Source organism: Silurus aristotelis, assembly GCF_946808225.1.
Source record: "Silurus aristotelis genome assembly, chromosome: 2".
NCBI classification, from domain to species: Eukaryota; Metazoa; Chordata; class Actinopteri; order Siluriformes; family Siluridae; genus Silurus; species Silurus aristotelis.
This window is the reverse complement of record NC_139575.1, coordinates 31,770,276-31,798,126: the sequence shown is the minus strand read 5'-3', so window position 1 is coordinate 31,798,126 and position 27,851 is coordinate 31,770,276. Positions and strand designations below refer to the sequence as shown.

The 27,851-nt window shown below is 38.5% G+C and overlaps 1 protein-coding gene and 1 pseudogene across 4 annotated transcripts; one reads left to right on the top strand and one right to left on the bottom strand.

The window, feature by feature from the left end:
• Positions 1-6: 6 nt before the first annotated feature.
• On the top strand, positions 7-6,979 carry LOC310721877 (high-affinity lysophosphatidic acid receptor pseudogene; annotated as a pseudogene). 2 transcript variants are annotated; one of them, XR_014538163.1, is made up of 3 exons: positions 7-2,069; positions 2,622-2,725; positions 3,460-6,979. The product of XR_014538163.1 is annotated as a high-affinity lysophosphatidic acid receptor pseudogene (transcript). The 2 variants fall into 2 exon arrangements; XR_014538174.1 differs by having other exon boundaries at positions 2,599-2,725.
• On the bottom strand, positions 6,440-27,851 carry tgfbrap1 (transforming growth factor, beta receptor associated protein 1). Of its 2 annotated transcripts, none has more exons than XM_083532531.1 (12): positions 27,598-27,851; positions 25,850-26,551; positions 25,181-25,375; positions 16,788-16,942; positions 16,585-16,667; positions 15,170-15,511; positions 14,027-14,084; positions 13,723-13,866; positions 12,333-12,479; positions 11,642-11,801; positions 10,582-11,018; positions 6,440-8,625 (listed from the first exon to the last, which is right to left on the bottom strand). In XM_083532531.1, the coding sequence occupies exons 2-12, from the start codon at positions 26,535-26,537 to the stop codon at positions 8,431-8,433; spliced, it is 2,604 nt and encodes an 867-aa protein (XP_083388657.1). In that variant the 5' UTR covers positions 26,538-26,551; positions 27,598-27,851; the 3' UTR covers positions 6,440-8,430. The 2 variants fall into 2 exon arrangements, with proteins under 2 accessions (XP_083388657.1, XP_083388658.1); XM_083532532.1 differs by having other exon boundaries at positions 25,850-26,554; positions 27,598-27,815.

Here is a 27,851-nt window from a genome sequence, read left to right as displayed (position 1 = left end):
ATTATTGCAAGACATAATTTTTAAAGTAATTTCTATTTTTTTATAACAATCAAGGTAATTTTTAATGTTTTATGATGCTTGCCAATCATTCTAGAGTTCTATATAAAAGTTCAACACCATATGTTGCTTTACAGTAACATGCAGAACTGTTTAATTATGAAATGAACCACTTTTCTTTTTTGCATGCTTTTATAGAAAAATAATGTGGTGTGATGCTGCTCAGGGCGAAGCAGAGATACAATGAAGTGTATGTTCTAGTAACCTTATTTCCAGAATTATTTTGTTCCTTTTATATTACAACAAAACTAAATTATTGATCGCTATATTTATAAGTTCTTTTTAGATGTTTATAGTTACATTTAACAGACGAGGATTCATGAAACAAGTTTGTTATGAATAAGCTATGATTATAAAACTTAAGAATTTAACATTGTTTTTGTTTTTTTTGTGTGCGTGTTAAACAGAAAATGATCTTTTTTTCTTGTTTATTTATTTATTACTTTAAAAAAAATAAAGTATGCCAAAGTGCCAGATTTAAACAATGAATGCATAAGCATAAGGTTTTTTCTGTACTGTGTAGTACAAATTCAGCACAATCAAGAATAGCTCATGGGTTGCCAAGTTTAAAAAATTAAATCCCACTTCGACTCAAAGATTACACTACAACAAAATGTATTTGCACCAAAAAAAAAAAAAAAGAAAAGAAAAGCCTCTGGAAATGTTCAAACTTCAGGGAACACATCTTAAATGATCATTTTCATTATTGTTAAAAGAAAATATCGACAGCATTTTAGAAAGTGTCCCAGCTTTAGAGTAGATTCTGATAGCATTTTCCATGAACTTTTCTTATATACTTGAAATACAAACAACTCCCAAAAACTAAAGATAAGTAGTTATTAAATAATAAACTAATTAGGGAAATACAGTACTGAAAAATCAGTACTTTTAAAGCTTTATTCACTCGATAATAGAAAGCTTGTTTTGTTATATAACAGTTTTATATATAATATAAAAATACAAAAAACAAAATCTAGCAGCCATGTTTTCCCATTGTTTCCCCAGTGTTCTCCTATAGCAGAATGTCTTCCGACAAGAGCCCACGTCAACTTCCGGTTTATATCTGAAGTGGCTGAAAATAGTTTGATCACTGACACGTATATAGATTTTGTTAACACTCCTGATAGAAAATATGCTTTATTTAAAGAGTATTAATATAAATTCTGAAGACAGAAATAAAAAATTTTAATCTAAGAATTTAATGCAAACTCTATAATATTTAAAGTACCATTGGAAAGGATATTTGGGACTAACAGTGATGGAAATATTAAACGAAAAAAGTTTATATTTTGTCCTCTTGTTTTTCTTCTCCCTCAAACTGAAACGTAATACTGCGTGATAAAATTGTATTCAACTTTCTTATCAACAAAATAGCATCAACTTCCATTGCATTTGATCAAAGTCAGAAATTCTATTGCTCCTTCTGTCTGTCATTCACTATTAACATTTATTCGCATTTTATAACACAAAGAAATACAGTGTAAATTACAATAAAGTACAAGGAAAAAAGCATTGCTTTCATTTGATAAAAACGACTCACGAATCGGTTCTCCTAAAGAGTCGGTTCATGGTCTCGATACAGCACTGTTTTCGGGGATTGTGAGCGTTTGGGGATCGAGAGGTATTAGTTGCCAGACAAAAGCATTTCGGTGAGACGAATTGCAAAATAAAAAATATATTATAAACCATTTTTATAGTATTGTATTAAAAAATGTATTTTGACGATCAGAAATGCGTGTGACGAACCCGGCGCCTGCCGCCGTGTGTTGTGTGCGGCGCGCGCATCCTCTTTGATCCCGCTGCAGCCGGGAAGCACGCGCGGCTCATGTGGAGGAATGACCGAACCAGAAACGTCCGCGTTTCCCGTCTGTCTGTTTTGTCGTCTTTTTTCGTTTATTAGAATTGAAAAATTGAACTCGATGTTAAACTGACCGAACTGTCGCCTTGTTCAAAGGCGGGGGAGGCGCACGCCAGCGGCAGACTCCCAAAATCACTAGTGCGAATAGATACAGGTGAGTCATTATGATAATAATATGAATAGATGGATACATCTTTACACTAAAGCGCACTACCTCATTATGAAGTATGAAAAAACTATTTTACTTTATTAGTTACATATTATTTTCTTCAGTAGTGCGGATCTGGACCAGGTGCTGGCCATTAACGCGCTTGTTTCCAAATCTCGCGAGACTTGCGTGACAAAACCAGAAAGGGTTTTGCTCCTGATGTGCAGCATCAAATACGTTTTCATTGATTTTGGTTAATATACTATTTCAGTACAATAATTTAATGAAATCGAATACTGCAATGATTTTTTTTAGGTCGAGGTGTACTGCACGTCACATCCTCCATCTATTCTGTTAGCACTATTTTGGGATGTACTTTTTTTCCCCTCTCACCCTGAGAGCTCTTGTTGCCATGGAGCTGCTCTCCAGTTTCCTTGGCAGCAAGGGACAGGAATCCAACACCTTCATTCCTTCATGGCACAAAACCATCAACGTCTCTATTTTTGTGTGTGTGCGTGTTTATTCTCTTCTCCAGCTGGTGCGCATCTTTGCTTTCAGACCTCTGCCTCTTCGGATGGAAAACTCTGCGTTCTCAGATCATCCTCCATAATGCGGTTGTTGATCAGCATCAGCATAGACGGACAGCACTGCATCGCTTCATGGTATGATCTCACAAGTACATCGTAGAAATGGGTTCATTGGACAAGCTGGTCAAACTGGGAGGCCATCCTGGTGAGATGGTCAGTGCTTGAATTGATGCATGTCTATGTAGATGTTTTTTTTTTTTGTTTGTTTGTTTTTTTAAAGGAACTAACATGAGATTCAGGCTATTAGAAGTTTAAACCAGGCTTCACATCATTCAGATTGATTTTGCAGTTGAACACAGCTGGCCATGCTCGTCTATTTCGTCTATGACGTGATTTATTTATTTATTATTATTATTGTATTGGATAATGCCAAACTCTCAATGAATAGTTTCTCTGAACAAGTGATGAGTCGAAGCACTGCCTTGCTTACATGAATCGCTTCATTGTATAATCACAAATGGATATTGCACAATTAATGTTCGATTTTATTGGGAACTTCTCATCAAATGTAGCAAGTAACAATCTTAAGACAGAGACAATCACATAGACTAATATAAAAAATAAAATGAAAAAAAAGACAAATTTTACATCTGGGTGACTTATAGCTTTTGGACATTACAGCAGTCTTGGATTTTGGTTGGAACTATAAAAAAAACTCTTTGGAGACAGAAACAGGTTTGATTAAACCAAATCTTCCATCCTGAATCCTGATTCATCTAAAGAGGGATGTAATACAATTTTATGTTCCAGGCTTTATTGTGTGCTCTATTGTCTAACTTAGAACTGTTCTGATATCCTCTATCATCTAGATGCAGAAGAATGGAAATTATAGACAAGGAAGCAGACTGGATTAAAGCCGCTTCTGTTCTCCTGCCACCTTTTCCATCATGATGGTCTGCAACATCAGTTTAGGATGTGGTCTACCAGAACATCACATGCTCAACTATGTTACAAATGTCACTGGACTTCAGGAAACCTCCAACTTGCCTTTACCTGTCAGCCTGAAGATCGTGCTGTCTGTTATAATGGTGGTCATCATCGCCACCGGTTTTCTCGGAAATGCCATTGTCTGCCTTGTAGTTTATCAAAAGCCGGCAATGCGCTCTGCCATCAATCTCTTACTAGCCACGCTGGCTTTCAGTGACATCATGCTCTCGCTGTTCTGCATGCCTGTTACTGCTGTTACCGTGGTGTCCGACGACTGGTGTTTTGGACTGGACTTTTGCCGCATCACGCTCGTGCTCTATTGGCTCTTCGTTCTGGAAGGCGTGTCCATTCTGCTGATCATCAGCGTGGACCGCTTCCTCATCATTGTGCAGCGGCAAGACAAGCTGACCCCGAGTCGCGCTCGCCTGCTCATCACCGCTTCCTGGTTTTTCTCCTTCTGCTTGGCATTGCCTGCTGCTGGCAGCGTGCCAACACTTAAAGCGTCACGCTGCGTTTTGGGCTACATTGAGTCCCCAAACCGTGGCTACACACTGCTGATGGTCAACGCAGTCTTTTTCGTGCCTGTGAGCGTCATGCTGGTGTCCTATTTGCGGATCTTGAACACGGTGCGCCGCAACGCCTTGCGCGTCCACAACCATACCTTTCCTAGTCCGGAACATGGAGGAAAAGTGAGTTTGCCGGTTCTACGGCGCCCCCCGCAGCTCAACGTGGACATGAGCTTCAAGACCCGCGCTTTCAGCACAATCCTTATACTTTTTGTCGGCTTTTCGGTGTGCTGGCTGCCTCACACGGTGCTTGGCCTCTTGGTTGCTTTCAATCAGAAATTCTACACGAGTGGCGAGTTTTACGCAGCAAGCGTTGGCGCACTGTGGCTCAGCTACGTGAAAGCCGTGTTCAACCCCGTGGTGTACTGCTGGAGGATCCGCAAGTTCCGCGAGGCCTGTGACGAATTTGTGCCCAGGAGCTTCAGGATGCCCAGGCTGAGGGCACGCGGCGGGCCCAGGGTTCGACCCTGCAGCATCTACGTCTGTGCTGAGAGCCAGTCGGCCATGTGACACTTTGCCAGACAAGCTGTTGCTTTAAATCAATCAATTATTTTTCTTCGGAAACCTCTTTATCCTGGACAGGGTAACAGTGGATCTGGAGCCCATCCAGGACACACATGGTTGGACTACACCCTGAATGATAAAAAAAAAAAAGTCCATTGCAGTGCTCATACACACACATTCACATACTTATCCACCCTTAGGGGCAGTTTATCGAAGGCAGGCTACCTACCAACATGTGAATGGGAGGTGACAGGAAGTACAGAGTACAGATGTAACTCAGGACTGAACCGGGGACCCTGGAGCAGTGAGGCGCTATACACAACCAGATACTTCTAATATAAGTTGTTAAGCTGTTTCTATATAAACAAAGAATTAAGCTGCTAGAAATTCACCTTTGACCTGGTCTGGTTTAACCAAAAGTATCACAGTGCAAAGGTCACTTTTTATTTCATATCTTTTTGAATATTTCATATGCGACAAAGGTTTTAAATCAGGCCTTTTTTTCTATTTCGTCAGTTCAGAATTATATTTATAGCAAAACGTAATGATGCAACTGCGACATTTCGGTTTTGTAACTTGTCTATATTTCCCGATAAGCCTCAGAGAAACAACCGAGCCACTTTATGAAAAACTATCCAGTATGACCAGTTGAAAAGTTTACAGATCGCTTTTTAGAGAGAAATATTTTCTCAATGTAGAATTCTACAGTAAATATTTGTAAACCCTTTGCCTTTAACTAACACCAATAATATTGAACCTCAATGTAATATGTGGCTCTGCAAAGCCCATAATCTTGCACAGTTCTTTTTTCGATTTCCTTTTTTTTAATATATGCCAGGTGCACACACTGCCTTCTTCAGGTCTGGAGACTAAAAGGCACAGCACAACATTGAGAATTTATCTGCCTTGTGTTTCCAACTGCTGTTTCCTTAAACAATATGATACACCAGTTTTCTTTCTTTTTTTGGAAATCAATGCAAATTATAATTAAAGATTTTTTTCCATATAAAAGCAGTGATACAAAATTTGCCTTTGGTTTCAAGTTAAGTGCATAACAGAAATATACACCTGATGATAATTTCCATACTCAGTTATACTTATGTTAATATATCGCATCCAGCCCTAACCAAACAAACACGGGTGCAAGGGCCTGCTGATGAAACTGAGCCTTAAATGACTTGTCTTCAGTTAGTCCACTCTACTTAGTAAAGGAAAAATCCACCCTAAACAACTTCCATATTAATATATATATAGTTAACCTCCAAACTTTGTGTTGGTGTCAAAGATTGAGGTTGATATTAAGGTTCTTTCACAGAGTTCTATAGTATTTACATTCTGTACTGCAACAAATCTGTCCCTTTGTTGTATCCAGCTCTCTGACCTGCTCATCTGTACACTGTTCAGCAGATTCAAATATTACAACTTTCTAATACCAAACATCACCACGCTCTTAATCTTGTAGCCGAGTCTCGGCCGTAATTCGGTGCAACTCCAGTAATTCACTAGAGTTTTCATTAATACGACACCGAACTTTGCTTGAAAATGTGAAAATACAAGCTTTTTTTTTTTTTAAGGAGTTACCTCCTTCCGATTAAACATCTTTACAGTAGAGCAGCACAGAACTGCTGATTTTACCCTCACTAGATTTGTTCAAGACGTCAGAAACATTGCACCATTATAGCCGTTTTAGGGTGAAGTCTTCCTTTACAGTTGCTATTGGACAAGCTGCAAGACATGGATATTTGTAAATATTTAACAGCTGTGTATTAAAAGATGCACGAAAGCTCACCACTAACATAAGCAGTCATGTTTATTAAAATGGACATCTTTACATTTTGTACATTCCAACTACACGGCCATCGATTTACAAAGCGACAAACCATTATAAATACAGTATGTACACACGAGTAGATATGCATTTATAAAATACTCGAGCAGGTAGAAAGATGCAGACAGATTCCATCCGCAGGGTGTTCGGTCAGAAGGCTGTAGTTAGATGCACTCGTGTAATCAACGAGAGGAATTTAGAGTTCATGTATAAGACCAGGTTGTGTTGCATGATGAAATTCAGGGCCGGGCTTGGTAAAAAAAACAACGTGTTGTCGATATGTCAGAATCATTGTGAAACTCAAGTGCTTTTGGAGATCCAGGCCCTGTATTAATGAACTTGTCAGACAATCACACAGATTTGATGTTAAAAGACATGTGAAATTGTTATTTCCATTTTTTCCTTCACTGTATTTCATTTGTCCTGCTGTCTATGCATAACACTTTTTGTTTGTACAGTGAAATCTGCACATATATACATCCAATAAAAGCTGAGCCTGAACCAGTCCATGAGTAGGTGTCAGTGTCTGTCCATGAGCAGGTGTGTCTGCACATGTATTGGTCTATTTATCAACGTTGAAGGCAGTGGTTATACTGTGCTTGAGATTTTCGAACGAGCATCCACCGGGGCGTCATCCAGTCGCTTACATCTCACTCCCAGTCTCTTTCACTTTTTTTTTCTTCCAAAAGCACCCATGCATTCCCAGTCTACGTGTGTACGTTACAAAATATTTTTGAAAAACATAACAGTAGATTGCAAGTCTTACTATTGAACTCTGCAATGAAGAGGTTCATTATTCTATGCAATACCTTAAAAAAACTTTGATCAGTCACAGCTTGGCATTAAGACTACCAGCGCAAACAAAGGACACAGAAATGTGCTCATGAATACCTGCATTTTGTGTGGTCAACACACATGCTCATAACGTATCTACTAAGGATGTAACCATCATCAGAAGACATGAACATTGTGTTCTAAACACACAAATACAGGCACAAATTTTTTTTAAGCTTGTGAGAAACATGTTTGAGAATTGAGCTGTGTACTGGACAGGAATCCAATGGGAGGCAATTAAAAAAGTAATGTAAAGAGGTTTTTACTGTCATGCAGCTGGAAGTACACAGACAGGCCAAATGAATTAAATGTACAATGTTCAACTGCATGGTTAGGGTTGTGATTTCCCAGCCAATTTATAAATTATATTAATAATGTAGCTTAAGCAAGTTTATGATTCGCTTTTATCCGAATTGAAAACCTTTCCTTAAAAAAGACTTTGATATCCGGTGTGAGGACAATTGTTTCTTAAATAAAAGGCTTCCCTTTCTGCAGATATATGAGTGACTTTGGTGGGTTTTTTTTTTTTTTTTTTATAAACAAAAGTATAACCATGTGGTTATAGAAAACCACCAACTTCTGAGCGTTTGATAATTGATATTCTCAGATATAAGGTGCTAATATATCAGAAAGTAAAAGAACTGAGTTTTACTCAGAACTGAGCGCTAAATAAAGACTGTTAGTGTTACAGCAACGCAGTACAGCAGACTGTACTTTGCGACTCTGCTCATTTTAACTCATTCTTTTTAATGGATTCCACTTTCCGTAATTTTCTTTTAAAAAAAAAAAAAAAAAAAAGCAGTTAAACATAATTATGTTAGAAATACAAAAAGTTGCAGGCTATGAACATGAATAAATAACATCTCATCGTTTCATCCATTTCTCTTCCCTACACACGCTCGTTTGCACAATAAAACCTGCGTCTTACTCTCACCACACCCATGCTTTAACTCATCTCTCGTGCCAGACAGACTCCGGTGCTCTGATCATTCTCGATCTAGATGTGCGTTTTGTGCACTCGTTCCTCCTCTCCCTGTGCCTGTCTCCACCCAGGTGCCCTCAGCCATCCAGGCCCAGGACCAACAGATGCCCCCTGCGGTGCGCTCCACTTCCTGCAACGTTCATGTGTGATTGTTGTTGTGGGTGTGATCTACTTGTCGCTTTGTGGGCGAGGCTTTAAGCTTCTGGGTGGCACAGTGTGTGTGGACCGGCATGCCACCTGGGAGGCACACGCAGTCCGGCTCGCTAAAAGTATTGTGGCACAGGTGGCATCCTTTTTTTTCTGAAACAAAGACTGGACCTCCTCGACACTTCAGCTGAACGGAACAAAGATCAGAAACGTGCATTTATAATATAATAAGGCATTTAAACACTTGATCTAATGGCTAATCTCACTGGATGTTTAGTCCTCAATGTACAGAAACAGCTTTGGATTTATTAGTCACAGCGAAAGATATGAAGAAAAAAAATTTTGGTAAACTAAGAAAACGTTCACAACCTACTTGAGGTCCTGCGTGTCCTGAGAAGACTCGTGTAAACCTTGGGGTTTTTTTTGTTTTTTTTTATACTTAGCGCATGCTCTTATCTAAGTGCTCTCTCAAAGTACTTTTTTTTTTTTTTTGGGGGGGGGGGGGGGGTGTCTGTGCCTAATCGTGAACAATTCAACACAACTTTATAAAAGATTGATAAATAAGGCCCACATAATAACGATTCAGATCTATTTGTCACATTGGTTATATTTATAAAAAAAAAAAAAAAGAAAAAAAACAATCCTCTTGCAAACAATATGGCCTTACCCAGAGTCCAAAAAAGCACCAGCATTGCTTTATGTAAAATAGTTATTGTCGTGAACCTATTGAAAAATAAACATTGCAAATATATTGACAACATTTTTCTGGACACCTGAGCCTAAGATTTGTCCACTTTTAGAATATCACACTCCACATTTAGTCCCTATTTGCTGTTATAATAACTCACCCATCTAGAAAGATTTTGGAGTGTTCTCAAGATTTGTGCTCAATCAGCCACAAAGGTGTTAGTAAAATCGTGTACTGATGTACGGTGATGAGGACTGGGGTGCAGTCAGCATTCCAATTCATCTCAATAGGGTTGAGGTCAGAGCTTTAAAGAGGGCCACTCAAGATCTTCCACTACAACTTATGTGAACCAATAATTCATGCTGCTGGCTTTGTGCACAGGGACATCGTCATGCTGGAACAGGTTTGGGTCTCCTAGTTTATATGAAGGAAAATTTCATGCATCCAAGACATCCTATACTATTGTATCCTTCCAATTTTGTGGCAACAGTCAGGACGAATTACATGTGGATGGAAAAGTCAGGTGTCCCAATCCTTTTGTCTGTATAGTTTACTTTAAATCTAACTGCCAATGTCACCATTACAGTGTTGATTTGGCACATATTACTGAGCAACTGAGCTGTTCATAAGGAACTGCAAAAGATTTCTGATTATCAGGCAATTCAGTGACTAAGTAAAGTGCTGATGAATGTCAAGCATTTTTAAATGATCAAGTGCTTTCATGGCACAGCTGTAATGAAAGGCAAAGCTCAAACTGAAAAATGTATCAACTCAAAGTGCTAAAACTTACAGTTCAGCCACTGCAGAAATTCAGCTAGCACATACACTGCTACTCTTTGGTGCTATTTCTTGCCCTATTTGCACATCTAGCTCTATGTCCTTTGTTGTGATTTGTTTTGCTTTATTCTATTTGAAAAGGGGGATCTGGTAGTCTACTGGTTACAGCATCGGACTTCAGATCCGGGAGTTGTGGGTTCTAGTCCTGGCCATACCAGGTGCTCCGTTGTGGGAATGGGGATAAAGTACAGCCTGAAGCTCACAACCCAACCCCATTACAAAAACTGCTATGCAAAGTAAGCAATCAGGTGCCTGCCAGTAATAATAAAAAAAAAAATAAAAAAAAAAATGTTAAATTCATGTCTGTAAATGAAAAAGAGCTGTTTAAACTTGAAAGTAACCTGTAAATAAAAAGGCAAAAACCTGCACTAATTATATTTAAAGCTAAAACCAGTCAAAATCCATCAAGGTTTCAATCAGTAAGTCTCCAAATAATAGTTTTTTATATCTTGATATATGAATCGTAATGATGGTCTGAAAACAGAAGGATTATCGTGCTATATCTGAATTAAAGTGGAAATAAAAGCTAAAGCATTCCCATTGTGTTGCAGTGTTAATATAATGAATGTAAGAACGACAAACCAACTTAAAGCCATGCTATAGCTGTGATGAACTCACCCTATCGTGGTGCAGCTGTAAGTTCTCGGCTCGTGCAAGCCCCAGCGCGATCTGGGAGGTGTGGCGAGCGTGCATGCTGGCCCTCACGGCACCACACAGGAAGGGACGGAGCAACGGTAGTGACCACGCCTCAGGGAGAAGTTCTAAAACCTTTGGGGCATCAAAAACCTCAGCGTGGTGGTTCAGCAGGTCTACAGCCTCGATAATCCGTGGCCCCCCTGGAACGTCAGGATCCAGATAAACTCGCAACAGCTGATGAAAAATTTCCCCGCGGTTTTTAGGATCCTGAGACTGGGATGCCCAGGTGCAATATTCCTGTGCAGCTGCAGAGTTCTTCAGCTGGTGCACCAAGATATGTAGTGCTTTATCATGCTCCTCCAGCTTTCCATGTAGTGTAGCTCTCTCCATTAACAGCAGCTCTGAGACCTGCAGTTTACCTGCACAAACATATAGACAGCAGTGTAAGCGTTCATGCATCCCGCAGATCTTCACCTTAACACCAGCCTTACCCTCTTTACATTTTAGGCTGCAATCACGATCACAAAAGACACGAATGAATTTCAGCAAGGACTTCTCAAATATAATAAATAATCAGGCACACAATTGACCAAAATAAAATAAATAAGCATCTATCTATTAGAGGTAGACTAATATGTAAACAAAAAAGATGTAATAAATCAAGATAATATCTTGATATTATATAATAATATATATTATTAATACAGTACTTATTAAAACGTTCAATTTGCATCAGATGTTATCTGTTTTATTAAAATAATCTTGTTGCATGATAACAGAAGGTGAATAATTTTGTGATCTTTGGGGAAAAAGAAAACGATTTAGCATGCTGTCGTAGGAAAATACAACAATGGAGTGGGTATGATGCAGCCCCATGTGAATCAAAGTTACTTCCTGTTAACACTATAGACCCATAGCATAGTAGATCAAGTGCATTCATATAAACCTGTGAACACCTTCTGACCAATCAGATCTGAGAATTCCAATTATGCAATTCCTTATTTATACAAGTCAGTACATATCATATCACACACGTCCTCACCCAGTAGCAGCTGGACTCTGTACAGGTTTGACTCTCTCAGAAATCTCTGCAGTTTCTGTCGGGCTGAAGAGAGCTGCTCCTCTGTGGCTGAGCTTCGAGAGATAAGAGCGAGCACTCGGTCTGCGTACAGCACAGCTAGGTGTGTGTGAAACTTCTCTTTCTGCATGCAAGCATACACGCAAGGTGAAGAAAAGCAAAACCCGGGTGAGAACTATGCTAAGCAGCTCATGCTTTATTCCCCCCCAAACAAAAGTACCTCATGGGAAAAATGCAAACCCCTTTATGAAGGTCTAACACAATGCCTTTGTACAGAGTAAGATATATTTTTCTAACAGCTTGAAAAAACAAAATGTATTAGTAAAAGACTTTACACACACTGCCTGGCCAAAAAAGGATAATCGGAACTTTCTAGGGAGCAGAAAGTTAGTTTTCCCCCCAATGAGCCTCATCCCCAAAGGCTTTCTTGTGGTCACATAGTCTCAATCATACAAATTCTCATAACGATGTGTCAGTGTTATTCCTTCTATTTAATTTTTTTCTTTGCAGACCAAAAATTTGCACCTAATGAAATAGGTAATATCTTCTCTATACCCACAGAATACCCCATCCCACATGGCGAGTGTGTATAATGTATCCTCATGTTATTTATCAACAAGTTCCAGTTAAATAGCATTGAAAAAAAAGCTCCAACCTGTAATCTCCTCTCAAAAACCACATGTTCCAGGTACAGGATTAGAGCCTGGTTGTGCTTCTGTAGATGCGTGATCACATCGTCTGGATTCAGCTGCTTGGTCTGCTCTTTAGAAGCAGGTCTCTTAGTGAAGATCCTTACTCCAAGCTATTTATAAAAAAAAAAAAAAAAAAAAAAAAAAAAAAAAAAAAAAAAAAAAAAAAAGAACAAAACAGAACAGAAGTGAAAAAGTAGAAAGATTTCATGCCAGATCCACTGAAAGACCCAGACACATTGCTGCATATTTATTTATAGTTTATACGGAAAGCAATGCGAGAACTTATTTATAGCCTATAACAGTTTATATAGCAGTGCTCATTGGAATAATCGTATTCTGTAGCTAACTTAATGCTTAAAGAAATCCTAGGCAACTATAGAATTGTATTCTTTTTTCTTTTATAAATATATTTGGAGATATATATTGTCAGAAGTTGGTCAAAGCAATGGACTTTTCCAAAACATTATACACAATAAAGGGCCCATACATGCGCATTCATGCTCCACCACAGAGGGTAATCCCTTGGAAAGCAGTAATAAAAAAGATGGGAATGAGAACTATGAAGCCTGCAACTAACATTTATTTTGATAATAGATTAATCAGATGATTTTTTTTTCTTTGATTAATCAGATACAAGAGTAATGCTTTTAATTAGATGCTTAATTAGATGTTTATTTATATAAATCTCTAAATGAGGGTATTTATGTATAAAATATGAAAGTATGAAGAGAGTATGAAAGGTGAAACAATTTGTGTAAATCAACATTTGTGTAGTATTTTGCTGATGGCAAGTTGACAAAATGTTCTTTAAAAATCTATATAAAATATAATACATTGTTTTGACAATTTTGAAAACAAGCATTTGCACATAGTAAAGCCGCAGTAAATGACGTTTGAAAACAGTTAAGTTACTGTTGTAGTAGACAAATGCTATGTGTCCCGCTAACCTGTAACTTGAGCAGCCCAACTATTCAGCATTTGTTGACAACCAATTCCATTATCGATTATCATCAATTTTTAGAGATTAGTAGTTGCAGCCCTAGTGCTAATAACTACTGATAACCACTGAACATATGTTTTTCATGTGTTGATGCCATCACTGATAACGAAATGAGTAAACTGCTTAGTATTAAATAAAAAGAAACATCACCAAATACTTTATTTAGTTCTGTATACGTTTCCTGTTCACTGTAAGTGATGCGATGTGGCATTGGAGGATGGTCACATAGTATTTAATGGTATCAGATGATGGTGTTGGATTTATTTATTTATTTTTTTAACATGTTTGAAGATGTAAATTAGCACAGGATCAGAGCACTTCATACGACTGCACAATAATCAGCATGTTCTCACCTTTTGGTCTTTCTGTAAGGCCCAGTCAACATATTTCCATACAAGGTCCATGTTCTTGCAGGAGCTCAGGAAGTTCACAACATACTCAAACAGATCAGCCTGTGTGGAGTCTTCGAGGTCGCCATTGACAACTTGAACCCACAACTACAAAAAAAGCACACAGGCTGAAGATTGTGTCCAGATGCGACTAAAACAATTTATTTATTTTACATATAAAAATAACATTCATTAACCGGACTAAAAGAGAATTTTCAATCCACTGGTGGTCTATCAACTTTACATACTTGTACATGCATATGAATACCTGTAGAGCAGCAGCATCCTTGCCATTGTAGTGATACAGGAGCCCAAGTGCAAAGTACCTAAAAAGAAACACCATTAGCCTAGAACTCCCACACATGCATTTATTACTATAGGCCAAGCTACTGTCAAACACTGACATTTATCAACGGTTTAATCTCAGTGTTGTCATGGCAACAGCAGATTCTACTACAGCAATCAGTCCCAGAGCCGAAAGGGAACAACTCATGCATTGCAATGTCTATTACTGTATACTGAATCTCAGTATATAGACGGAGCACAAATGGTCCATATAAGTGTCGTGTATCATTTTGGAAAATAATGGTGTTTATATAACAACTAGCAAGCTTCCAAAGACCCCGTTCAGTACCGATATAGAAACAGCATTACAGTGCATTGGATAATAATTGCCAGAAAAACAGAATCCAAATCTTTAAATAGACTAAGATTATTAGACACAAGAGTAATTATGCTTAAAACTTGATCTGTCCATTAAGGCCGATGAATTAATGCATTCTTAGAACCTGATAATCAACAATGATGCATTTTGCTGAAAGTGGTCAGACTGCTCCAAGCTAACAGGAAGAGCATAAGGACTATTGTAAATACTCTGTACAGTCATGGTGGCTGGCTGCAAGAAGCACCCCAAAACATGCTACATATTGAACCAAATGATCCCTGAACGTCTCTCAGCCAAGAATCGAAACCTGGCTATAATCAACACGGGCTCATAGATTCAAAAATGTAGTCTGCTTTATTTCCATCCTTCTAACACTCCAGTGTGAGGGAACACTGCTTCACAATTGCAGATATACAAGAGATCTTAGAATTCAGGGGCAAAGGTCTCCAAATTAACAAATAAATGCCTGATTTACCTTTAGAGCAAGGCATGCTGAAGACTGATACTGCTGGTACAACTGGTTAGATTTGAAGTGAGAGATATTTACCAAGGGTGTAAAGAATTGATTAAACACAGCAGACAGTGTAGTGATAGTAACCCTACAGCTTAAGCACATGATGGCTGACATATGAACATTTTAACTGCAAAGCTACTAAATAAGTATGTACGTCTTAATTTATGTGAAAGGCACATGATGTCATTTCATAAATGTAACTGTAAATGTTTCACTCTTAAAAGTATTCTGACCTGTGGTGTTTCTTCAACCAGGGTACGCTGTCGGCCAGCAAACAAGAGTTGTCAGAGTCTAGCAGCTCCAGCAAGCCCTCATGACCAGCCTCAGCATAGAGTTTCAGCAGCGCCGTGTCAACGTCCTGCCTGAAGCCATTGGCACTCTCGCTAGCACGCACCTCACACAGGTAGCTGATGAGGAAGCGCTTGCAGAGCTGCACCTTTTCTTGATCACCCTGTGCTAGATGGTTCAGATCAGCGTACTCGTGCAGTGGCGGATGGCACCGCGTAAACGATGAAGATGCAGGCAGCAGCAGTGGGCATAGGGAGATCAGCTCACGTACATCTAGCTGCCCCTTTCTGATAAAAACACAAGAGATATATCCGCATTCCCAATGTTACTCCTGTCCTCAAACAATTTTAGTGCAGCAGATCAAGATTTATGCGCACAGTATTAACTCGGTCCTATAGGGAAAAATAAAGGTTTCAAAGTTTTTTAGCAACCATTTTTGGCAGGCTTTTCGTTAATGTCATAGTCTGGTAGTAAGTGAAGCCACATCATAGTAAGCCATTAATGCATTACTGCATTCCTGAAATAAGTTCACTTCATTTCAAGTATTCTTCTATCCTTGTTCGGCACCAGTGCACCTGCTGTCGATATTCACGACTGTAAACATTTCATTTTGCATTACAACATAAAATGATTTTGCTAAGCAAAAACTGGGTCTATATTAATGCACTCCATCTAAAGCACAGGTATATGGCTGATAATCCAATGATCTAATAATAACTGATTTATTTTATTTGCTGCTAATTATATTACTGTTGATATGATGCTTTATGTGAGAAGTTGATTTAGCAGATATAAACAGACTCTTTAGGGTCAGTGCTTTGTAAGATTCTTTCATTAACTTGGACGACTTTGGCCTTACGCCTACTTGGAAAACTGTTCACAGCCATCATAACAGCAACTAATATTTCTCAACATGCAACTGTAACTATAAACCAGTATTGTATTACCACTGAAAGTACGATTTATTTTTTTAACCGAAGTCCGAAAACATTCAAGTGCGACTATAATTATCAAATTGCTGCAGAAGAGCTTTTTATGTTATTATTTCAGTCTAAACGCTCGCAATTTCTCTATCTGCGTTAAGTGAAAAGCATTAAATATTAATGAGATATTAAAACGCTGGGCAGCATCTGTGACTAAAAAATTATGGTGAATCGCAGAAACATCATGTGGACCATTTATTCAGCTATCAGAGAAGTTTATGTGCCCCTCATTAAGCACACAGCCATTAGGGGTCAGGTGCACTGGGGGAGAAACGATTTAGGGAGCAGTTAATGAACTGTATTTAGCCGATTTTGGAACATCTGGGCCCAGAGTGGCAGCTAGCTGTGTTAATTACATGACGAAATGATGCATTCACCTAAAATGCTCTTTAGCTTCAGAAAACTTAAGCTGGCCAAACTGGATGAATCCCACCTGCTGCAAAATTCTTCTGTGTAAGATCTGGAAATAAACAAAGTAAAAAACATCCAATGAGTTACTTATTCATAAACCAAACAAATGCCTTAAGCACAAAAAATATGAACTATTAACCAAATGATGCTGATAGGTTAAAAAGTGTACCTGGAACTTGTCTTTAGGAATGTTTCTCTGTGCACCTTCAATCAGGGTCAGTGCCTCCTCCACTCGATGTCCTGCCAACAAGTCCTGGATCTGGCGTTCCAGAGGCAAAGGAACCAGCACATACACTGCCTTTGTGGAAGCCAACACCACTTTGCCTAAAAATGAGAAAGAGCTTTTTTTGCTAGTTATATACACACACACACACACATTGATCTCAGCTTTTGGCATTAGACTTTATATGCCACCGCTCTCAACGTTATAATACATGTCCAAAATAACTGGATAATGAAGTGACACAATCTGTGTCTTTCTAGTGCTTAGAGTATTTATATTTATTCAGATAAAACAAAGGCTGGTAAAGTCCAGAAATTGATGTAATGCCTTCTTATTGACTAATCAGGAGTGCATTGCTGTATGTAATGTATACAGGCCTATCCTTACCCCATACTATAAAAGGGCTTTGGGTTCGGTACACGTGTTAAAATTCGAGTTCCCCTTAGAAATGTATAAAGTGGCAGACAGCAAGTTTGTTCAGTTTCCGCTTTGCACTTTTAGTGCATTTTTTTATTTTTATTAATCATTATTATTCAACTTTAAACCACACAAACCAATGCCAGAGGAATAAAAAAGAAACAAGCGTTTGCGCAGTTTGTTTTGCACCTGCATGATAACGCTAAAGAATCCACAGCACTAGCGTTAGCGACTAACCAGGACGTTTCAATACTTCTCCAAAACATTCGAAATTTGGGATCAGTTGGGTCAAGGTTTCTTGCAAATCGCATGTATGAGTGCATTTCCTTGCTGTAAGGTTTCTTTTAATTAATAGAAAGCAAGTAATATTCGTCTCCTCCTCCTTTTTTGCTGATCCAAAAAATGATCCGGTCCGTGATTCAAAAACTGTAATGTGATCCGAAGCGCGAGTGTTGTGATTCGTTGCACCACCAGTACTTGTTTACATCTTATGCAGGCTCGAATATCATTACATTCAAAGCAGTCAGAATCACAAATAATCTTTTTTTTTCTTTTCAGCAACAGTGATTTGACAACAAGAATTTCACTGTTCAGTTCACATTATTTCTATCAAGACACTCCTAATCAAAACAAGAAATTAGAGGAGGTCTAACTTAAATGTCAAGCTTTTTGGCTAAAAACCTTCATCTATCCTTCAGTTATCAAGCTTTGCCAAAAATAAAATGCTGTTGCACAGCTTCCTAAGCAGTGAGATGTTAAGAACCAGAAAGGCCAAGACATAGTTACTAGTTACTGAATCAACAAAGTTTTTGTTTGCGCAATTTTCTTAAATAAAGGCTCAAAGCATAGCCTTTATCAACAGTGGTCCTTATTTCTGAACCCTTCTATAATCCTGTAAACCATTTAGATATTCATCTTTCACAAAACTTTCAGTATTTTCAGTCTCCAATCCCACACAGCTCTATATCATATTAGTAGAAATACTGGTGCAGTTAAATAATTCTCAAAAACAAGTACCTACACTGCACAGATTTTTGCTTATTTAAAATACTTAAACTGACAATTTCAGGTTCAAATGACTATACTTTCTTTAAATCTGAAAGTGTGTCTAACTTACAATGGCTCAGGACCACAGGCTGCATTTATTCGCCTTAACAATGATGGAACTGTAATGAATGCATAAAGCCACCCATTGAATGTAATGAATAAAGCCACCCAACTGAGGACAGATTCCCTTTTAAATCTGGTTCCTCTCAAGGTTTCTTCCTCATGCCATCTTAGAGTTTTTCCTTGCCATGTCACCACTTGTTTGCTTATTAGGGACAAACTTACTACTATAATCCTGCTTTGAGACAATGTGCATTGTTAAAAGTGCTATACAGATTAAAAGGAATTGAACTGGATAGAATTATAGTGAGCTTGTCTGTTTGAAAGAGCTTGACTTGTAAAACCTGGAGCCAAAGATAAAGCTGAAAAAATGTACAAGGAACCTGATATGGAATAGTTTCTTATCTCAGGGAAAGTGAAGGGAAAGAAAAAAAAAAAAGAAAAAAAAAACAACAAGCTATTTTTACTTTTTGTGTTTACATGGGTTTGATTCATATTCTATGACAGCTGTTTTGACAGTGGTGCTAGCTGTATCAATTGCTCCACTTTACCTACCAACATCTCACACTGGGACCTATATGGTGGATACACCACCTGAGCAGATTTTTTTTAAAGTGTGTAATTTTTTCTATAACACTACTGATGACAGAAACTAACTTGTTTCATGGAAAATTATGGATTTTGACCCTACAGACCCCTGTTTCCATCTCCATGGTGCTACGATCCAAAGAATTTAGTAAAAAATTCTATCCACTTTGCTTAGCCAGAAAAGCTATTTGAACGCACAAACAGAAATCATAATGGCATTTTCATATCTTGCTGCAATAGAGAACAAAAAAGCAGAGAGCTAAGCTTGTGAGTGTAGAATCTGGTTTGTTTTACATCCTATGATATATAAACACTATAGTAGTAAACGTGTATTGTGGCCAGAAGAACATGTTCTGAATAAGGCATTATCTATAATAGCATAGGCAGGAATGAGTCATCTGTTTACAAAAAACATTCGACTTTCTTAGAACACGGCTGAAGCTGTGTCAAGACTAATCCATGCAAACCTCCCTACTGTGGTAAAGACTCGATAATTATCTTATTACAGGGAAATCCTCGCATTAAAGAACACAAAAGGATTAAAGTAAAAAAAAAAAATACAAATCATCATTATGACTTGCAAGAAGAAAAAAAGATGCTCAAACGAAGCAGCTGATGGTCAGAAACAAGTACGCAATAAATATATTTGATATTCTTTTTAAATAACTGGTTAAAATAGTCAAGTTGTTTCTTTGTAACAATGCTCATATTTTTAAAAATACAGATAAAGGATTATTTAAGCAAGGAATAAACTTTCATGTAAAAGTACACCCTAAATGTTTTATCCCTCTTACACCACACCAGTGAATTCTGTTTAAACACGCACTATATGGACAAAGATTTGTGGACACCTGAGCATGCTTTTGAAACAGTCCATATTTAGTCCTTATTTTGTGTTATATATTAACCTCCACTCTTCCAGGCAAATGTACCACAAGATTTTGGAGTGTAATTGTGGAGATTTGTGCTCATTCAGCCCCAAGGAGTGTTAGTAAAGTCTGGCCTAAAGTGCAGTCAATGTTCCAGTTCATCCCAAAGGTGTCTATTACTCCAATCCAGGTAAACAAACCATATCTCCACAGAACTGGCATTGTGCACAGGGACGCTGTCATGCTGAAACAGGGTTGTGTTTCCCGGTTTAACTGAAGGGAAAATGTAAAGCAAAGACATTCTATATAATTGGGAAGTAACTGTGTAGTAACAGTTTTTGCTAATGGTTATATATAGATATCCGTATATGTGCTTATTTTAGCATACCGTATAAAGCGCACCCATATATAAGCCACACCCACTGAATTTTACAAATATTTTTATTTTTAACATAAATAAGCCGCACATGTCTACACTAATGTTCTTTACGCAGGCTTTAACGAAAGACACGTTACACACGGTGTAACGGGTGAAATATATTGCGCTTCCTTTAGGAGCATAGCGGTATTTTGGGAATAGCCTGGCACAGCATTTTTCCGCTATTACTGCATGTGTTTAAGACAAGGATTATGTCCTTATTATTTTCTGATGCTCATTTCTAAGTTTCTTTGACTAAACCGTAACGCTGTTGCCAAGAAAAAAAAAAAAAGCACGAGTTTTGGAAACCTGTCTGTGTTTATATGATTTCTGTTGCAACTGGAGTTACAACTCAAGCTCTCCCTTAACCCAGACTCAACGCGCTACAACGGCTTGTATCTAAACATTAGCCTACCAAGAAAGTCATTGTTCACTGTCTTCCTTCCTTCCTATTTCTCTCGAAAGTATATCTTTTGGCATCGTCGTGCGTTTAAAAAAAATAACGTTTTTTTCTCCTGATGCCGTGCAGCTCAGAACACAGGTGAGGTGCGTTTTTTCGTTTCCGTTCGGAAATTTCATTGGTCTAATGTTATGTCGCTCAGTTATTTGGCTTGAAGTTTGTGAAACCGGAAAAAACCCAGGAAAAAAAAAAATCATAAATTAGCCGATTCGGTGTTTAAGCCGCGGGGTTCAAAACGTAGGAAAAAAAGTAGCAGCTTATAGTCCAAAAAAATACGGTATGCTTATTATATTTATTATTTATAGTTATGCAAAACATGTAAATTGGCTGTTCACTTCTGCAACAGCAGCTATGAACAGGTGTTTCCTCGACAGGGCAAACCATAAGAGAATTCTAACTGATTTAACTTACACTGTTTCAACGATTTGTTTTCAGGAAGCTTTCTTCCTTATGTTGTCTAAGCGATGTACAAAAAGTTTATTTGTTTGTTTATTGTAGTTTAATGCCATGCCAGCATCGGTGGCTATTTCCAAGTCAAGATCAAGGTGGATATGATGAGACATTATAGCATTTTCAGCACAGTTCAGTGGTTATGTGGAGTCCTTCAGTTTTATGCTCTATAAGAATTCTGGTCTTTTCTTTGGAGATACATTTTTAAAGATTCCCATGTCATTTTCTAAGTGGTTTTTAAGTGTATTGCAGTCCATTGATGTGTTTTTTGGTCATCCTCTTCGCCGTTTAGGAGTGCACAATACGTCACCTAGTATATATGGTCTGGTCGTGTCAGGAATTGAAGTGGAAGTTGAGAAATTGTCTTTGGTTTATAGTTGGGTTGATTTTCAAAAGTTTGGAAACAGCTAGTTTTAGACACTAAAACCACACATGAATTGAACAGTGAATAACTGGTAGAAATTCCTGTGAATAGAGGAGTCCAAATTAGACATTTTTTTTTCTTATGTAAGACATGTATTCGTCATGTACACATCAAGCATCAAAATAAGGGAACGATTTTATCCCAGTGATTTTGACTGTCGCATGATTGTTGGTGTCAGATGGTCTGATTTGAGTATTTAGATATCAGTTTAAATAGTATTTTTTTGTTTGTTTGTTTTTTTTACATAGAATAGTGTAATACAAAAAAATATCCAGTGAGCACCAATTCTGTTAAGGGTTCGATGGAGAATGGCCAGATTGGTTTGGGCCGACAGAAAGGCTACATTACCACTTATGATGAGCAGAAAAGCATCTTACAAACCAATAACCAATTAAACAAAGAGGCAGACGAGCTACAACAGAAGAAAACCACAGAAGAACCAAAAGAACAGAAATCTGGATGATAGTGTCAGAATTTAAAGCCTTAGCATGAATCCATAAACATGTCTTGGGTCAACACTTCAGGCTTGTGAAGGTAATATGTAATAGTGTGAGGAATGCTTTGTTGTTCACATTGGGCCTATTAATACCAATCATTATCATTATCACTTGAATGCCACAACCTATTTAAGTATTGTTGCATCCTTATTGAACACAATTGAACGATTTAAATTAAGGTTTTTTCAGCATTATAATGCACCACATAACAAAACAAAAGTCATCTCAAACTGAACATGACAATTAGTTTATTGTTCTTCAGTGGCATTTGCAATCACCAGATCTGAATCCAATACACACTTTAGCAATGTGGTAAATTGAGAGATTCTCAACATGAAAGAGAAACTTAAAAAAAAAAATCAACATGAATTGCCCGGTGCAAGTCCATGAGAACCAACATCTCAAATACATTTCCAAAACCATGTGGAATCCTTGGTATAAAGAATTGGAATGGTTTCGAAAGAAAAAAAAAATTCCTAATAAAGTGCTCAGTGAATGTATTCATATATCCTAGCGTAAGTCGGTAATGCAGTAAGGCAGTTTGTATCTGCTGCATTGTCCATGACTCACTCCGTGCACAATTGATCTCTGTTCTGCAAGGAACCTCACTTCAGCACTTCAGCAAAATCAATACACATTCCCCAAGGAACACACCCTCACAACAAGTAAAAGACCCATAAGGGTTTAAAAATGCTCTTTCTTCATCAGTCCATCACCAGTCAAGTCTTTTGATAAAAATCAAAGCACTAAGGATTGGACAATGTACATAAAAACAATTAGTCTGAGCCATGGCCAATGGTGGATGCTTCATCTTCTTATTAGACATTATTATTATTTGGAAGTACAAAGGGTTTGAATGGAACTATTGAAATGATATTTATGCTAAAACTACGTAATTCAAAGCACTTTCTATCAGTCTCTTTAGAAAAGCAGTTAATGTAACTGTACCCCTGTAATGCATTTGAATAAGTTCACATTGGGGGAAAAACTAATTCATAAATGCAAATGTGTAACAGAGTTTAGTTAGTTTAGTTGGCAACATTAATTTTCTCTTGCTCACTAGATATGTGATCATCCAGAACCAAGAACCTAAAAAAAAAAAGACAGGAAATTTCTACATCTTTAGGTTTAAGGGGAGTACAAGAGGGTTGAATAATATTACCATATGTTTGGTGAACTGCTTGCTGTCAGCAGCGATCATGAAAACATTATACTGGAGAACTGAATGTTGGATTTTCAGGTAATTCTGCAGTGAAAAGTGAAAAAATATTTCTCTTGACAGAAAGTGAAGCTGCAATATTATAAGCCTGAGAGAATGCAAGACTGGGGTCCAAGGAGGGACTTCCAGGCCGTGTTAAGTAATACTTGAAAGGTCAAAACAGCTGCACATATTAATCCAGAGGACAGCCCTTTTAACATACTTTAGAGCGGTGGTGGGCAAAGTACACGAAGCATGTACTTGAGTAAAATTAGATAAACAGTAGGTAAAATATCACTCTAGCAGAAGTGCCCCATCTAAACTTTGACTTAAGTAGAAGTACAAAAATATTTGCCTTCAAACTTACTTAAGTATCCATGTACTATGATTTATTCCAACTATAATGTTCCTGTTATCATTTTTTATCATAAGACACCACTCTATTAATAGAATGATATTAATGAGTCAAACACTGATTGATATCTAATAAATTATCATGAGAACAAAACCTTTTCAACCATAATAAAAAATAAATTCACAAATAAGGCCACGGGTGCTGAGGCAAGTTAGAGTCAGGAGTTTCTTCCATCATTTATTCCTCTCAAATTGCACTGCTTGATGTTAAACTGACGCTGAACTGTATGTTTATGCTAAATACGCAGTTCCAGCTTGAATGACTCCCTGGGTGAAACATGCCATGACCCAACGTCTCCCCCATTGATAAGTTTCAGCTTTAAAAAGCTCCTCTTTGCTTCAGCTACCGGCACTGGATGAGTAAGTCACATTCTTACAGTCCACAAATTTGGATACATTTCTGAGAACTCTATTTTATGTATAAATATCACCCTAAATACATTTAGTACACAATTAACAATGCACAACGTATCAAACTATCAGAACCAAAACAACTCCTTGGCCAATTGTAGCCTTAGATACATACAACATCTATATCCTTATAATATGTCTTTAAAATTAGCTTCCTAAACTCAGGACTCAGTACAATAAAAGAAAACCTTTATGACATCACCTCAGTTAAAGGTAACCAAATCAACAAGTGCTGTTCAACTACAATCCAACGACACGAGTTAGGCTGCAATTGTGTAATTGTTGTTACACACATTATGAGAAACTTCATACTATAAATTATAAATGTTATGCAAGCTAAAATAAATATTGTTGCTTTATGTGTAAAAGCGCAGCAGGCAACACAGCATAAGTGATATACAAATATTAGCAGATTTCATTTAAATGCATTAGCCTTCACCATCCTCATAACGAGATGAGTGATGAAGCTGCAAACACACCTTTATTTTTAGCTCGTTTCCCCCTATTTCTTTCCTCTTTTTTCTGAATTAGGCTTCTGAGTTTTTAGACCTTTTTTTTGTCAGCGATCATTTTAATTTAGATTCAGATCTCCTTACTGACGTGACGTCACTCAACCCCCGCCTCTCCTTTCTGAGAGAGGGAACTTCTCTGGGTGGTGGGTGCACACCTGAGTCCAGACCAGGTTCAAATACAAATGAGTGGTAAAAAAAAATGATCGATCGAGCGATTAAATAAAAAGGAACCACTTAATAAATAAATGCACTTTAGTAAAAAGTTAAATATTTGACATTAAAATGTATTGAAGTTAAAGCAAAAAATCTCCCCAAACGGAAATACTTGAATAAGATACATGAAAAACTTCTTAAGTCAGTAACAAATTACATTTACTTCGTTACTGTCCACCACTGCTTCAGAGTGATAACTCATACAAGTATGCATGCAAGGTTTGGAAGTTTGTACAAGGTTTTGAAGGTCTGGTGAAGTAATGTGATCAGAATAAATGCCACAGTGCATCATGGAGATTGGTTATATTACACAAAACCAAAGGAGACTCTTTTGTAGACAAAAGAAAAATGGATTCCTAACCTTCAAAGTTCTGCAGGATGTGCCCTTCTCTGAAGGACAGTGTTTGTTTGAGCTGCTGATCCAGCATGCTGTGAACCGTTACGAAGCCATCATCCAGAGCCACCACGTATGGGAAACACACGGCTGCACTGATCACATCGTCCGACCACTTGACCGGGGCGCGCTGTGAGATGCCCTCAGCGTTGGCAAACATCCCTGTGAGAAAGCGAAAGAGAAAGAGAAGTATGATTTATCTCAAGCGGGAACAATAGCTAAAGATCCGAGCAAAACTTTTACTTGGATGTGACTGAACGCACTGCAGTACGCAGATGAAGAAAATTTATTTTGTATATAGACAAAGGCAAAGCTTTAAAAAAAATCTACCACTTCAGATATAAGCACTTTAAGGAAAATAAACGCTGGATGATTTCCATCAATATTTATTATTAATATATAGTATGTAATGGGGTCTAAGTTTGTTTTTGTTTTTATTATGGAATTCCAAGTTTATTAATTGGTTTAAAGTTCATTCACTGATATATATATAAAATATAATTTAGTTTCACTTAACAGTTTGCTACATTGCCCACAATGCTGTTCAACTAATGCTGAAAATGGTGCCAGTGGGAATTTGCTTCATTACTTCTGATGAAGTCATCATCATAATCATCTCTGTAGGGTTGAACTCACCAAGGCCACCTGGGGCAGCCAGGAGAAATTCCTCCCGGCCAATCCGCTTGACAATGGGCTTCCTCTCCTCACTGTTATAAGGGAACAGATCCTGCGAGGCCCCTGAGTAATAGTTCAGGATCACATATCGTGTGGGAAGAGCTAGGCACAGGAAGTAGCCGTCCACGCTGAGGTCGCATGGCTGATCGGGAGTCGGCACTTCCTTCAGGATCTGAACACGGTCCTCATGCACGGTGCATATGTGTACGGCACGACGGCGCGCGGACGCCACCGCCATCTCCACACAAAAAGGCTCGGCTCGCACCGGGTTCTCGTTAACACAAAACGTAGTCACGCCTTTAAGCTTGGTCCCTCCAGATGCCACCGGTTCCAGAGTGACCATATTCACAAGCATGATGACACCGTCGCACAAGACGATGAGACGCTCCAGGGCTGAAGCAGCTTTTAGCTCGGACGGTGGTTTTTTCACGCCTATCTGTTTGTGTAGGAGCTTCTGCGAGCTGAAGGACAGCTGGCCCTTGGCTGTGGTGCGCTCCTCCAGCAGGAAGTAATGGATGAACCCATCGTTGGTGCCCACGTACAGGTGCTGGCCACAGCATTCGATGCACTCGATACCGATGCGGGCCTTCTCACCAGCCAACTGCTCCCGGTCCACAGCGGACACCAGCTCAAAGGCCTTCACACTCATGCTGCCTTTCACATCTACTAGGAACATGAGAAGAAAATTACCATGTAATTCTTGTTTATTTACTGACGAGAACAATTAGACTTATATGATCATCAGAATGCAACCATTATCACATTTGCTTGGTTTTGGAGAGTTGAAAAGAAACTGAGAAGCAAGAATGCAAGCGAGGAGGAACAAGAACCGAAACGCGAACCGCTCTGCTTTTACATGCCATGTTCTTAGTCTTAATCTACATTAGGTTTGATAGCTTCAGATCAGGCTTGAATCTGTGCGGTCATCTCAGGTTTTCCTTTTACTTTATATAATCTTGATATCAGATCCCTGAATAGTATCTGATACCCAATACTGACATATTCCTGGTGAACTGGGACTGAAACAGTATCTGGGATTCAAGAGAAGATTTCTATTGTGCCAATAATTCAAATAAATCCATTCATTCTACCAGCTCTAATCCGATCTGATATCGATCTTATCGGTTAAGGCGATACCTGCTCCTATAGTGATACACAGCATCTCCGGATCGGATCGGTACATGCTTAAACATTACAGGTCTTGCTATGAAAAGCTAAAGCGAGCAAGCTAAGCTACTAGATCAAGAGCTGAAGATCTGAATACACAGATTTGTAGCGTGGGGTTCCGAGTTTCTCTCTCAGTACCAGCTGTATTCGGGCACGTCCTGTCCAGCATTGAGTCACTGATACTTTGAAAGAGCTCAGGAGTTGGGAAGCAGCTCGATAACCAATAGCCAACTAGCTAGAAACATACAGAAGCCTGAACATAGCGCTCTAAAGTACGGACAAAAAATATCTACAACACGTCCTAATAGAGAAGCTCCAATATTATTAAAATACTCCTACATTTTAGTTTCACACTTGCTAATGTTATGCTTCGCGTACAGTGAACTGTCTGAGTGACAGCAGGTAAAGCTAACTGAGGCGCCCCACAGGACTGAATGAGCGCTCGGCTATCGTATGTTACTGGATGTACGCTGCTGAGAGAAACTCAATTGTGACACGACAAGAGAGTGACGAGTCACGAGTGAGAAATATGCCGCCATTACCCCAGCCCCAGCCGCTGCGCTAGTGGTTTTCAGGTAGATGATACGAACGGCCCTCGGCCTCTCCGTGCACTTCCACCGCTATCCTCCTCCTCCACTCTCTCTTCCCACTCCTAGTTCGCCTTACTTCTTTCTACCCATATTCCGACAAACCCCGCCTCCAGGTAGCAGCCTCGAGTGCACGCGGAACCGATGGATATGTCAGAATACGGGTGAGGAAAGCAAACCTGCTACTAGCTTGTCACCACAGAGCGGAT

What these genes read in the sequence shown, in the direction of transcription:
- tgfbrap1 (XM_083532531.1), bottom strand. Translation starts at nt 26,537, where the DNA reads ATGAGTGTGAAGGCCTTTGAGCTGGTGTCCGCTGTGGACCGGGAGCAG. An exon ending in AGGATGCTGCTGCTCTACAG is followed by an intron (nt 13,867 to 14,026) that starts GTATTCATATGC and finishes CTTTTTTTGTAG; the next exon opens with TTGTGGGTTCAAGTTGTCAA. An exon ending in CCTTACAGAAAGACCAAAAG is followed by an intron (nt 12,480 to 13,722) that starts GTGAGAACATGC and finishes TTTTATAAATAG; the next exon opens with CTTGGAGTAAGGATCTTCAC.